Here is a 15114-nt window from a genome sequence, read left to right as displayed (position 1 = left end):
ATCTGGAAGACACCTCTGAGAAGTAGTCATTTCCTAAGAGTTCTGAATGCTAGCAATAACGATACTTGTGATAAGCAATCTACAATCATCAATGCAGGAATTAAACCAAAACAACAACAACAACAAAATAGAAATAAGAAGACACTTAAACAAAATGTGAACCTGACTACCACCTCACCAAAGGCAAAGCCATACCACCTGGACTCTCTGAAGTGGTAGCAGTGGAAGTAATAAAGCAGATGAAAGCCTCTAGAAAAAAATCAAATCAGAAATAATTTTTCAGATAATTACAGAGGTGGTGAACATAATGAAAGGCATGATTAGTGACTCTAGAGCACATACAAATAAAAGAAATAGAAGAGCTTAGGAAATTGATGGAAACCATGGATACCTAGCATTGGAAAGAAATGGAATATATGAAACACATTCAAGCAAATACCAAGAGGGTAAAAATTCCATTGAAAGTATCCACAGTAGAATGAGGAAATGCGATGACAGAATATCAGTTATAGAAGACAAGATTGTGGTTAGCAAACATGAAAATTTTCTCAAAAATAGAAAGGGACCTTGAGAAATCAATCCATCAGCTGTTAGGTGATGCAAAGAATAACTTAAAGTTAGGTTGAGTCAATGAAAAAGTAGGAGATAGAACAACAACAACAACAACAACAAAAATAGTGAACAAAACAACTGTTCACTGAAGTAATGGCAGAAAATTTCCCAAACAGGGAAAACGAATTTGATATATGGTTATGTGAGTCATAGAGCTCCAATTATCCATGATAAATAATCAACAACCTAGGCAAGTAATAGCAAAGAATTCCACCTAACTATCTTTCAAAATGGGAGAAATAAGGTTCCATGGCAAAGAACTCTTAAGGAACTTCATGAATACCAAACCAGCATTCCAAAATGTTCTGAAGGATATTCTAGATTGAAAAAAAATTACAATTACAATTCCATCAACCCCCAAATAATCCATTGGACAAGGCAAGATAATAAATGGGGGAGAGGAGGAGCCATCAAGAAGAAAATATGACAAGAATAAGTCAATATATATATATTAGTTATATATTAATGGTACTTCATCAATCAAAAGAAACAGAGTGGTGAAATGGATAAAGAAGCAAAATCCAACAATATGCTGCATACAAGAAATATTTAATAGAACAAGAAATTCATAGAGAGAAAGTCAAAGGATGGAAAAAAATACTCCATGTGAAAAGAATCTGGAAAAAGCAGTGGTACCTATTCTACTTGCAGACAAAGGAGATTTCAAGCCAAGGCTAGAGACAAAGAAAGTCACTACATGCTTGTAAAGGCAATAATCCAAGAGGAAGAGATGACGATCATAAATAGATATGCACCAAATACTAGTGCACCCACCTATATAAAACAAACATTAACAGACATGAAAAATCAAGTAAGCACTAATACAGTTGTAGTAGGGGACCTCAATATCCTGCTGTCACAAATAGACAAAAAAATCAACAATGAAATATTAAAACAACCAAACTTTTGAACAGATGGGTTTAATCAGTGTCCACAAAGTGTCTCAACCCACAACAGCAGAATATATATTCTTCTTAGCTGCACACAGAACATTTTTCAAAATAGATCACATACAAGCTCATTGAACATGCTTAAGTCAATGCAAAGGAAATGAAGTTATCTGATACCTATTATCTGACAATAGTGCAAGGAAATTAGAGACCAATGGCAAAATAAACTGCAAGAACTTCATAAACACATAGAAATTAAATAAGACCCTCCCGAACAGCCATGCATCAAAGGTAAAATTAAAGAAGAAATTAGATAGTTTCTACAATTAAATGATAATGCCAATACATCACACCAGAATTTATGGGACACAAAGCATTCCTAAGAGGCAAATTCATAGCAGGGAATGCCCATATTAGGACAAGTGTGTGCTCAAATAAACAACCTAATGTTGAACCTCAGCCTTGACCATGTCAAACCCTAAGATCATACAAAGTGGGAAATTACAGAGATTGAAGCAGAAAATGATACAATTGAGACAAAGAGAACAATACAAAGAATCAATGAATTAAAGAGTTGGTTCTTTGAAAGATTAAATAAAATTGAAAAACCCTTAGACAAATTTATAAAAAAAGGAAAATAAAAAAGGTTCAAATCCATGCAATTATGAATGAAAACGGTGAAGTCACAACAGTTCCTGGAGTAATTCAGAGGATCATCAATACCTACTTTGAGAACCTGTATTCTAATAAGATAGAGAACACAGAAGAAACCGAAAGATTCCTCAATGCATATGAATTACCAAAGTTGAACCAAGGAGATATTAAAATTCTAAATAACCTAATATCATTCAGTGAAATTTAGCACGTAATTAAAAACCTACCAACAAAGAAAGCCCAGGCACTAACAGATTCACTGATGAATTCTATAAGAAATTTAGAGAAATAATGCTGTTCCTTTTTAAACTCCTTAATGAAAGTGAAAGGAAGCAACATTTCCAAATTCATTCCTGGAAGAACACATTACCTTGTTCCCAAACTAGAGCAAGATCCAACTTAAAAAGAGAACTACAGGCCTGTCTCCCTAATGAACATAGACACAAAAATCCCCAATATGATACTGGCAAACAGAATGCAGCAGATCATTAAGAAAATTGTATTCCCTGACAAGGTGGAATTCATCCCAAGAATGCAGGGATGGTTCAACATACATAAATCAATAAATGCAATAGACTATATTAACAGTCAAGGGCAAAAAATACATATGATCATCTCAATAGACACAGAAAAAGATTTTGACAGTCTAACACTCATTCATGATAAAAACCCTACAGAAAATTCAAATAGATTGTCTCTATCTCAACTTGATAAAAGCCATTTATGACAAACCAACAGTCAACATTACAGTAAATGGACAAAAACTGAAAACTTTCACTCTAAAATCAGGAAAGAGACAAGTATGACCACTGTCACCACTCTTATTCAATATAGTTCTGGAAGCATTAACAACAGAAATTAGATAAGAAAAAGAAATAAAAGGAATAAGGACAGAAAGGAGGAAGTTAGGGCCAGGGATTTAGCTCAGTGGTTCTGTCGCCTGCCTCACAAGCACAAGGACCAGAGTTTGATCCCAGGTACCAAAAAAGAAAGAAAGAAAGTGAAAGAAAGAAAGAAAGAAAGAAAGAAAGAAAGAAAGAAAGAAAGAAAGAAAGAAAGAAAGTTAAACTTTCATTATTTACTGATGACATGATATTCTATATAGGCAATATCAAAAACTGCACCAAAGACTTCTAGACTTCATGATCAAATTCATTTGTGTAGCTGTATACCAGGTCAGAACTAAAAAATTCAATAGCCTTCTTGTACACAAATAACAGACTGAATGAAAGAGGAACTGGAGAAAGAACTCCTTTCACCATAACATCCAAAAAAATGAAATACCTAGCAATCAATCTAATGAAGTAAGTAAAAGACCTCTACTTTGAAAATTACAGCACTCTGAAACAAGAGATCAAAGAAGATATCAGAAAATGGAAAGATATCCCTTGTTTTTGTGTAGGAAGAACCAATATAGTGAAAATGGCCATACTTCCAAAAGTGTTATATGTTTTTAATGTAATCCCAATAAAAATTCCAATAGCATATCTCACAGATTTAGAAAAAATAATCCTAAAATTTGTTTGGAACCAAAAAAGACCTAGAATAACAAAGGCAGTTCTTGGCAACAAAGGCAAGGCACAGGGCATTACAATCCCTAACTTGAAATTATACTGCAAAGCTACTGTGTTAAAAACAGAATGGCACTGGCAATAAATAAATAAATACATAAATAAAAAACTAAGGATCAATGGAAGAGATAAGAATATTCAAAAACTACCCCAGACCTACTCAAGAAAAGGAGCCTAACACCTTCACTGATGAAAAGGTCCTGTTTAATAAATAGTGCTGGATAAACTGGGTTTCATCTTGCTGAAGATTAAAACTAGAACCATATCTCTCACCATGCATCAAACTAAAACTAAAATGGACCAAAGATCTAAATACTGAACAGAAACACTAAATCTGCTGGAAGATAGGGTAGACAAAACTCTTGAAGACATTGGCATAGAAAAAGACTTTATGAACAAAATATCAGTCTAACTATAACGAAGAATGAACAATTGGAATCTCATCTTATTAAAGAGCTTTTGCACAGCAAGAAAAACCACCAACAGAGTGAGAAAACAACCCACAGTGTTAGAAAACATTTTTGCCAGCTGTTCCTCAGACAAAGGACTACTCTCTAGAATATATAAAGAACCCCAAAAAATCAGACTCCCAAATTTAAAGGCCCAATCCAAAATGAAGCGTCTGAAATACATAGACTCTTCTTAGAGGAAGTAGAAACAGCAAGTAAATATATTAAAAAATGTTCAACATCACTTGTCATTTGTGAGATGCAAATGAGAACACTGAGATTCTATCTCACTCTAGAAAGAATGGCTGTTATCAAGAAATCAACCAATAACAAATTCTGGCAGAGTTGTAGGAAAAACGAAAAACTTTTCCATAGTTGGTGGAAGTGTAGAGTGGTGTAACACTGTGGAAATCAGTGTGGAGATTCCTCAAAAACTGAAACTAAAGGTTCCATTTGACCCAGCTATTCCCCTGCTCAGTATCTTTCCAAAAGAAGTAAAAGCATCATACCACAGCTATATATGCATGGATATATTCATGTTTATAGCTACACAGTTTGTAATAGTTAAATCAAGGAAACAGCCCAAATGCCCATTAACTGATGAATGGATAAAGATGTAGTTTTTTAAAATACGTTAATAAAGAAAGGTAAACTTGAGATATATAGCTAAATGGAAACTCTTGTAACCATACTCTTAAATAAAATAAATTGGGCACACCTGTATAAATAGTGCATTGTTTCCTCCTGTGTGAGAAACAGAAAGTGTAAATGAGGATCAAAGTATATAATCGGTATTGTGAAATAGGAAGAAATATTTCAAAGGAGAACTAGAGAGGAGGATAGGCCAAAGGAAGGAAGGGGAATTAAAAAATGAGAAAAGAAAGAAAAAATAGAAGCAAAGCTTTTGAAAATAATGGAGAGGTTGAAGGGAGGGAAGTGGAATGGGAAAGCACAAGAACCAAGATATATCATTTACATGTATAAATCCCCTACGATGAATATGATCATATGCATACCCCAAATGTACCAATAAACTTAATTAATTAAAACAAGTGTAATAGGATTTAGCCCATGGTCAGATCAGCTGAACTCGCTGTGAGGTAGCCATAGACAACAGCCTTCCTGGCAAGAGTTGATCTGGGATACAATATGTAGTTCCTAGATGTGTGAGCTTGATGCTGATGGGCTGTACCAAGCAAATCTGTGACCTTTAGGAGATTTTGTGACTAAAAATGCTTTACTCACTAAATTTAACTATGCTTGCTTAATAATCTCAATGTCTAAGAACCTCTTACTTGGAAAGAGCATAGAAAATGTATTTTTATATTTCTAAAAAATAATTCCTATTTACAAAGATTATCCATGAAATTTTAAATGACTTGTTTACCACATGCTTAAGATATTTTGGAAAGCATTGTGTGTTCAATGGGCATCTTTACATTAATTTTTCTAGGTATTGATGTTTATAGTCTGATGAACGCAACATTAAGCATTGATCTCCTCACTAGAGCTCCTTGAGAGAGATATATGTAAAGATGCTTACTTAGCTTAATCAAATCTAAATAATACAGCCAAAGATAAATCTATTTTTTTTCTCTCATTGAGTTTATTGGTACATTTTAGGTATACAGTACAGTTATATTCATCATTGGGATCTTGTACCTCTACATGACAGGTCATAGTTCTCATTTTTCCCCTTGTCCCTTCTCTCCCTTCACCCCCTGCTCCCCTCCCCATTTACAAACACTTTATTTCTATATTTTCATTTTTCCTGTTTTTTCTTTTCCCTTATTACCTTTTCCCTACCCTTCCCACTTTCCCTACACCTTTAGCCCTTTTCTTCCCATTTCACATTGTCAATTATCTAATTAGGATCTTTTTTTTTCAGCTTTAATTGAGTTTATTGGTACATTTTAGGGATACAGTACAGTTACATTCATTGTTGGTATCTTGTACCTCTACATGACAAGTCTTGATTCTCATTTTTTTCCCTTACCCCTGCCTTCACCCCCTCCTCTCCTCCCCATCTACAAACACTTTACTTCCATCTTTCTTATGTACCATTATAGTTTATTTGCACCAGAGAAACTATTCAGTATTTACACGTGTGACTTATTTATTTCACTTAGGAGTTTATCTTCAATATGTATCCATTTTCCCATGAATGAATCTAATTTCTCATTTTTTGTGGCTGAGTATTTTAATCTACATGTAAATAGACTAGATTCAATAATTTTCAAAGAGATACAACACTTTTTAAAGGTGGAATTACTCTGCTTCCTCTTGTCACCAACTTTAGCAGATAAAGAGGTTTGTGCAGAAATGTAAAAGTATTAGAGTCCTTTTTCACTTGTAAAATATTGACTTTCTAACCCCTTGACCCTGTTTACAAAAGCTCTTCATGTTGCCTTGCTCCTGGGCTTTCTCACTAAATTTTTGCTGCCAGTGGGAGTTAAACATCCTGACTATCAAACCATTTATCCTTCCCTCTATGCTCTCCTTTCCAACAGCAGTGGTATCTGTTATTTTATTTAATTTCCCAGTAAGCAATAAAGGAGTTATTTCTGATTCTCGGCAGTTCTCAACTTTTTTTTAACATACCTAACTCTGAATTGTATTTCATTTCTTTTTGTTTACAGTGCCTAACCCCACTCATTTCTGTTGTTTCAGTGGTTAGTTTCTTCGAAGCAGTTCTTATGCTATTGTTGTATTTAGAGCAAGGCAAACCTGCTAGCCCAATTCTAAACCATTATGCATATAAGATTAATCACATTGACTTAATTATCCAACCTCTTTGTTACTTTATGAAATAAAACTTTATACAGTGAAAACCTACACCATCAACTCCCTGCTATTCTTCTACCCATATTTAGAACTAAGCATTTACTCTTACCCAACTTGACCAATTTGGCAATTTTGTTTACCATTTTACTTCCAGATACATCACATATATAGAAATAGTTTGAAGAGGATCTGTGTCCTTAAATAACTGTATTTAGCATATACACAGCATTTCATAGCTTCACTATGTTACATACTGATTCATTTGATAAAAAAGTTTTATAGTTCCCATCACCTCCATTTTACAGTTGGAGAAAATGATATTCAAAGAATAATATTTCAAAGAAAAATAGGTCAAAATGGATTCTGGAGCTATAGATAAGTTCATAGTTTTTTGTTTGTTTGTTTGTTTGTTTGCTTTGTTTTGCTGGGCTGGGGTTGAACCCAGGGCTTTGCACAAACTGCATGTGTTCTACCATTAAGTTACAACCCCAGCCTCCTCTTCCTGTTTTTATAAAATATAGTTTTATCGGAACATGGCCATGTTTGTTTCTATACCATCTAGAGCTGCTTGCATGCTCCAACCACAAAGTTGAGTCTGTTTTGTCCTACAGGGACAAAATCTACAGTCTGAAATATTGACTATCTGAGTTAGACAAGGAAGACCGGGATGGGAGTATCTCAGTACAGGCAGGCTGTTCTATAATACACCAAAGACTGAGTGGCTTATAAATACTACAACGGTTGATTTCTCACAGTTCTGGAGGCTGGGAAGTTCAAGGGGCCAGAAGATTCAGTGTCTCATGGGGGTCCACTTCCTGGTTCAGAGACTTGCTATGTCCTCTCCTGTTGGAAGGATCAAGGAGGGCTCTCCCAGGCCTCTTTTATAGATGCAAAGATCTCATAGCGAAGGCTCCAGCCCTTGACCTACTCACATCAAAAGGGCCTCTCATCCTAAAACCATCATGTCAGAGTTAGGATTTCAAAATATGAAATTGGGGAGGAGCACAAACTTAGCAGGGAGATTTGAATTATATCATAGTTTTTTTTAAAAATTTGGAAACAAGTCTTTGCCCTAATCTGCTTTTAAAAATAAATATAGATTAAATATAGATTATTATTATAATTTTTATTACTTTTCTTTGAATTTGTGGCAAATGAATATGCCTTTCCAGCTATTTTAAAACATTAAATTGTTTGCATGATTTAATAGCTGTAATTCCTGGAGTTCTTTGTTTTCTTAACTCAAAGTCTGTTGTTATAGCCAGGCGTGGTGATGCACGCCTGTAATCCCAGCAGTCAGGAGGTTGAGGCTAAGGCAGGAGGATCCCTGTGAGTTTGAGACCAGCCTGGGCTACATAGTGAGTTCCAGGTCAGTCTCAACTATACAGTGAAACCCTGTCTCAAAAAACAAAACAAAACAAAACACCCCAAAAAAATTGTTGTTATAAAAACACTCATACTACAGTTTACCAGCTATATTTTCATGTAGGCTTAAACAATATTATAATATCCAACTTTCTGTCATCACTTGGAGAAATGCTTTTCAAATATGTTCTAAACCCTGTTTTATGTGTTTTTTTATATTGTGCTTATACATTAACTATTTATTATATATATGGATTATCATGTTATTTTTGTATTGAATTGTGAATTAGACTCACATAGTATTGTGAATTGTAATGACTCAGAGCACCACTTCTGAATTCTTAAGGAATTAAGGAATTAAGACTCTATCCAAAACATTTTGCTAAACATAATTTAAATAACATGTGTTTCTCAGATCAAGGTATTTTAAAAATGACCAGACAAGTACATATTTATTGTGTAAAATATTGAAAATACATGGAAAAACTTAAAATCACCTGAAGTTCCTACATTTGGATAAAACTTCTCTTAAATTTTATTCTTAGCCAGGCGTGGTGGTGCACGCCTGTAATCCAAGCACTTGAGAGGCAGAAGCAAGAGGACTGCTATATATTCAAGGTCAACCTGGGCTACATAGTGAGTTCAAGTCCAGCCTAGACTACACACATAGTGTTTTTGTTCTTATTTAGTATTGCTCTGGAATATCAAACAGTTCTTTGCAATACCGAGTCTTCATAAATATCAGAGAAAGAACACATTTATGAATTAGTGAATGGATAGTAGAAATCAACCCATATGACTTTATAAAAAAATAAGATCACACTGTGGATCATGCTTTTTACCTTTTTTATCCCACTTAATACATCCCTAGAATCACGTGTAATCAGTAGTGTAAATACCATTTTCATAGCTACATCATACCGAAGTTGTATGATTGAATGAGTCACCTCACTTCACGTGCATAAAAAGAGACTAAAATTTTTGAGTTAGCATGTCACACCAGTCACTGGTAACTTCATTGCTTCAAACTTTTATATTGGATCCTTGTAAGTTTCAAATGGTCCCCAGTTAGCGATAGTTCAAGCTTCCCACTCCTCCTTTCTGAGAACACACATGTGATCTTCCATACGAAATTGCAGTATTTCACTCCTAGATCACAATGATCTTTAGAAATTAGCATAAGGCATATACAGTAGAACAGATCATTGAGTAGATATGGAGAGAACTGAAGTTTCACATCAAATCAGAGAAATAAAAGAGAACATTTTGGTCCAAGTAAGCAGTCAAAACTAAAGGAGGTTATTTCCTTTTTGCCTTTTAAAATGAAAAAGCAATTTAAGACAGCACATTCTCTTTTTTCCTTCAGGAAACAGTGGCTTTTAATTCTTCTCTTCTGAGGCCTCGTGTGATCGGAGAATGGATTGGTAGAGAAGAAAATGATGCTGATCCACTAGCTGCTGAAATGCTGCAGCCCCCAGTTCCAAGAAGTAAAAACGATCAGTGGGAAAATGAAGATAGTGGCTCTAGCGCTGCAGGAAGGTAAGATGAGATGTCTTCCAGTATTCTGTTTTAATCGTTAAAAGGTAAAGTAAACCCAAGAGCGTGATCTTGATGAAATCTATTAGAGTAATTTTACATGTAAAATTGATAGACTCTACTATGGCTAAAGAATAGCTGGGTTTAACCATTCTACAACATATATAAATTCAAAATATCATTGTACACTGTAAGTAAAATTTTATCTGTCCATTAAAAACTTAATTTCTCTGTTTTAAAAATTAGAGTGTTATTATACTTGCCCTTGGGTTTGATTGTTTTCTTTTTTCTTTTTTAATTGATACCAGGGATCAAACTCAGAACCTTGCACTTGCCAGGCAGGTGCTGTGTCACTGAGCTATATCCCCAGCCCTGATTGTTTTCTTTCTTTCTTTCTTTCTTTTTTATTTATTTATTTATTTTTTGGTTCTGGGGATTGAACTCAGGTCCTTGTGCTTGCAAGGCAGGCCACCGAACCGATGAGCTAAATCCCCAGCCCCCCTGATTGTTTTCTTACCACTATGTGGTTACCATCTTTTTTGCCACTAAAACCAATGGAGAAATAATTCTAAGGTCATAAACTGTAAGTCTCAAGTTACTATATTATTGAACAGCAAGTGGTTAGCTGTTAAGAATTATAGAGGGGGGGCTTCTGATATACTAGAAAGACATAGTCATCAATAAAACTATTAAATGTATAATGGATGGACTATAATGAGTAGAGTTAATGTGGACTATAAAGACAATTCTTGGTTGAGGACCATTTAAATTTTTAGTGGAGGACTATGACTGAATATTATTTATTTAGTTTTTTCCTTTAATTTTTAAAACTATGACAATTTGTGAACTTGAAAGTACACAAAAATGATTTCATTCAGAGCCCTGATACTTCAAATTGTGACAGATTGGTCTTAAGTATCCATACATTGGTAGAAATGAAGTACTGTAAAAGTTGAAATGCCCAGAACATATTTATTAGAACAAGCATATTCAACATTAACTATTTTTTGTCAGTAGTGACTGCAATGGACACAACTCAAAACAAAAAATGAATGAAAACATCAGGCAAGTTGGGGTGAAAAGCACTAAGAGAGTTTGGTCTTAAAGAAGATGAGAAAATGAATTTAAATACTCATGAATTAAAATGTTACAAGAACTTAAACTTTCTCTGACTATCATTAGCCAATCACCATGAAGACTTTTCTATGCATGACAGGGCCACAGTAACTTGGTATTTCCTATATGAAATTTAGTGGCAACTGATAACTATTTTTTTCTTCAAAGAGACAATTGTACTTTCTACAATGTAATAACTTGCAGAGGTTCTTTCCTTTTACTTATTCCTTGGCTCGAGGGGAAGAAGTTGAGAATACTCGTTAGTGTGCTTCAGGCATATATAAAATTGATTCAATTTCCAGGAGAAATAGCTTTTAAATTATTTAAATAGTTCAAGTGTCCTGTATAAAGAAGAAACTCATTTTTAAAATCCAGTTATCTTCTTTTGTGAAATGCCAGATCAATTTCACTTGTCAGTGAAAGTAATTTTATTTTTAATACCAGAGTTATGAAGCCCAGTAGACCTTTATCTTTATTTATTGTTCAATGTTTAGTTCTGAAATATAAAATAAGGAAATGTCAACTTTCATTTTGCTTTTATTTAGTCATAATAATAATCAGAGATATTTATTGCAAATGTTGGTGCTTTTATTTTCTTCCTAGCTTCAGTGAGTTTTTATTCTTTCTAGAATACTCAATATTAAGAATTTTTTTCTGCAAACCTTGTTGAGTCCTTTTCTCAGACAATTCAATTCACAAAGTTCTCTCTCAGATACTTGTCTTGAAAAGCTGTTTTCATCCTTATTTTTCTCTATCTTTAAATTATGGGTCAAGATTTTACCTCTGACATAAAAGAGTGGTAATGTCCTGCCTAAGATGCCCCATTATATCAGAAAAATGTGTATATCTGAATTACATGTAGAGAAGAAATGGATTAGAAATTATTTTTCCCATCTTCTAATACAAAACAAGTTTCCTGGCATAGTACCAATAACCCACATAGCATTAGATTTTATTTGAATGAAATAGAGAGGGTCAGAAATTTTTTAATGGCTCTAGACTCTGTACCTATAGCATTAGTTTAATTTTATTAGCCTTAAACACTAACTGATGCAAACACTTTCTAGACTCTTCAAATAACTGATTCTCAATTTTGATTCTCAAGCCTGAATTCATCCATTTTTCTTTCCCTACTGGGGAAACCACATAGTTACTATCAATAGACATCTGTCAGGAGGCATGCTGTTATAGATATCTGCTAGAAGAAACGTATCAAGAATATATATGCTAATTAGTTTCATTTATACTACCAGTTTCTCCTAATTCACTGAAAAGAAAGTTTTGTGCTATTATGTTTCTATTTTGTAAGAGAAAGCCTTTTTTGTCTGTCTTGTGTGCTATTTTGAAGATAATGATGCAGTCTATTGGATATTGTTATTCTTTTAGTATCTTGTTGTGAAATTTTGTTTTATTTTACATAAAATAAAAATTTATTTAAAAATGAGGACCCTCAGCAGCAAGAAAATATATGAAAAAATGTTCCACATCACTGGTCATTCGAGAGATGCAGATGAAAACAACACTAAGATTCCACCTCACCCCACAAAGAATGGCTGCTATCAAGAAATCACACAATAACAAATGTTGGCGGGGTTGTGGGGAGAAAGGAACCCTCCTCCATTGTTGGTGGGAGTGCAGACTAGTGCAACCACTATGGAAATCAATATGGAGATACCTCAAAGAGCTTGGACTGGAGGTTCCATTTGACCCAGCCATCCCTCTGTTGGGTATCTTTCCAAATACATGCAGAATTGCACATGTGTGTATGTATGCATATTACACCTTGAGGGTCTTATGATCATAAACCTACCTGAAATATTTCCCTGGAGCTATTTTCTTTTTCTTTTTTTCTTCTCTCATTGAGTTTATTAGTACATTTTAGGTACAGTGCAGTTACATTCATCATTGGGATCTTGTGCCTTTACATGACAGGTCTTGGTTCTCGTTTTTTCTCCTTGTCCCTTCCCTCCCTTCACCCCCTCCTCCTCTCCCCATTTACAAATACTTTATTTCCATGTTTTGATTTTCTCCTGTTCTTTTGTCTTTTCCCTTATTCCCTTTCCTCTACCCTTCCCACTTTCCTTACACCTCTAGCCCCTTTCTTCCTATTTCACATTGTAAATTATATCATTAGGATCTTATGTACCATTATAGTTTTTCACACCAGTGAAAGTATTTGGTATTTACACATATGTGACTTATTTATTTCACTTAGGAGTATATCCTCAATATATATCCATTTTCCTATGAATAAGTCTAATTTATCATTCTTTATGGCTGAGTAGTATCTTGGAGCTGTTTTCTTAAACACATGCCATATTTCAACTTTTTTCTTGGCCCATTCCCCCAGTACAACATTGTATAAAGAGGGTCAAAAACTTTGGTACACATCACTGATATATAAAGGGTCAGGTGCTAGTTAAAGTGAAGGTAATCTCAAGAACAATATAGAGAAACTAAAGGTATAAGAGAAGAGATGCTGTTATGAAGTCCAGGACCCCTAGATGGCCTCTGGACAGGATTCAAGAGATTTGTGAACATATGGAATCTATGGAAATCACAGGTACAATGCTGTATGTCATCAGTGGACATATTTCTGCCATGTCCTTCTTGTTTTCTCAAATAAGTTCAGAATTAGGAGAGCTTAGAAAAGAAATAGAAGCATCTGAGCCAGAGAAGAAAGAGGGGTTCATAAAAGAGAGAGAAGGTTTGGGAAATGATTGAAGACTTTCTGTTTGTCAGATGCCTTCTGCTGGCATCAGTTGCTATATCTTGTCTAGGAAGATAGTGGGGAGATGTATACAATCATTGTACATTTAGAGTTATAAAAATAATCACATATTTATAATATAAGTGTAAACAAGTATGAGTTTAATAAGCCTATTGATCATATTTTAAGCTATCTTAATTAGACCTTGCAATAGCTGTGTAATGAATTTCTTGTAATTACCAGTTAAATCTTAAATGCGCATTTGTAAATAGGCTCATCAAGCCTTGAAAACCTAATGAGACTCCTTTAAAGCTGAACAACCTTATTAGAGTAAGAATAATATCTATAAATATTATAGATCCAGAGTTAATCAGCTTTGTTAACTAAGCAGTTATTAGGTTGTAAATGTGCCATAAAATTAATAGAAATATTATAATTTAGATATAAATATATTACATATTAAAATACAAGCCAAGTTCACTTCCTGTTAAGAAGTTTTCTTTTTCATTAAAACTCAAATTGCTTCTAATTTGTTAGTGAACAAACACTGGAAATATTCCTTTTTCGTGGAGAGGCAAACAATAAACAAGTGAATACACAAATATATCCCATAAAGTCAAGTAGTGATAGGTGATGTGATGGAAAATAAATTAGGATGAGAAGAAAGAAAATGAATTGAAGATGGATTACTCTTTTACATATGAAACCCAAGAACAATAACAAAATAACACCAAATTTTGTCTTGGTCACTGTAGTCATGACAGAAAATATATAAAATACATGGCAGAGATAAAATCAAATTAAGTAGTTTAGGAATGCTATAATAAAAGCAATTAAAGACCAGGATCCTTACAAATATGTTTAAAATATACAAAAATTATACCTTTGGACAAACTATTTTAAGGTCAATAATTACATAAATCAGTGACTTATTTCAGAACATTTATTTGTTTAGGTAGAATATGAAAATTCAAATAATTACATGAAACATAATACTAGTTATCCATGGACTCCATGTCTATTAGGCAACATTTGGGGCTTAATCTATATTCAGTTCTTCTCGCCCTCAGACATATTGGTAATCAAGCCACACATTTTAATCAGACTTAAGAAAGCACGTATTTCAGCCCTCACGAAATTGCATTGGTCATTGTAGACTGATGAATAGGAATCATGCATTTATAATCTATTATTTGTTCATCATCTTTCACATTCATATCAACATTTTTTTCTGTTTACTAGTCTTACTGTTTCTCTGGATTTGTTATAGCTCTCAAGTTAAAAGACATATATATTCACTTAAAATAAATTTGAATTTATGTTTGAAAACAGAGACTCAAAAAGAACAACTAAATTTGTTAAATGCTTATTGAATATTAATACCAGATAATGTGCTTGAAACTGCATAAGATCAACTTGAAAAAGAA

The 15114-nt window shown here is 33.8% G+C and overlaps 1 protein-coding gene across 1 annotated transcript in view; it reads left to right on the top strand.

Moving 5' to 3' along the window:
* CUNH8orf34 (chromosome unknown C8orf34 homolog) overlaps positions 1–15114 on the top strand; it is a 358931-nt gene that overhangs the window by 98374 nt on the left and 245443 nt on the right. Inside the window, 1 exon segment of the mRNA XM_010611479.2 lies at positions 9692–9864. Within this exon segment, the coding sequence (XP_010609781.1) occupies positions 9692–9864 (173 nt within the window).

The sequence above is a fragment of the Fukomys damarensis genome, unplaced genomic scaffold (assembly GCF_012274545.1).
Source record: "Fukomys damarensis isolate Sample0158 unplaced genomic scaffold, DMR_v1.0_HiC HiC_scaffold_5, whole genome shotgun sequence".
Classification (NCBI taxonomy): Eukaryota; Metazoa; Chordata; class Mammalia; order Rodentia; family Bathyergidae; genus Fukomys; species Fukomys damarensis.
This window is presented reverse-complemented; position numbering and strand designations above follow the sequence as displayed.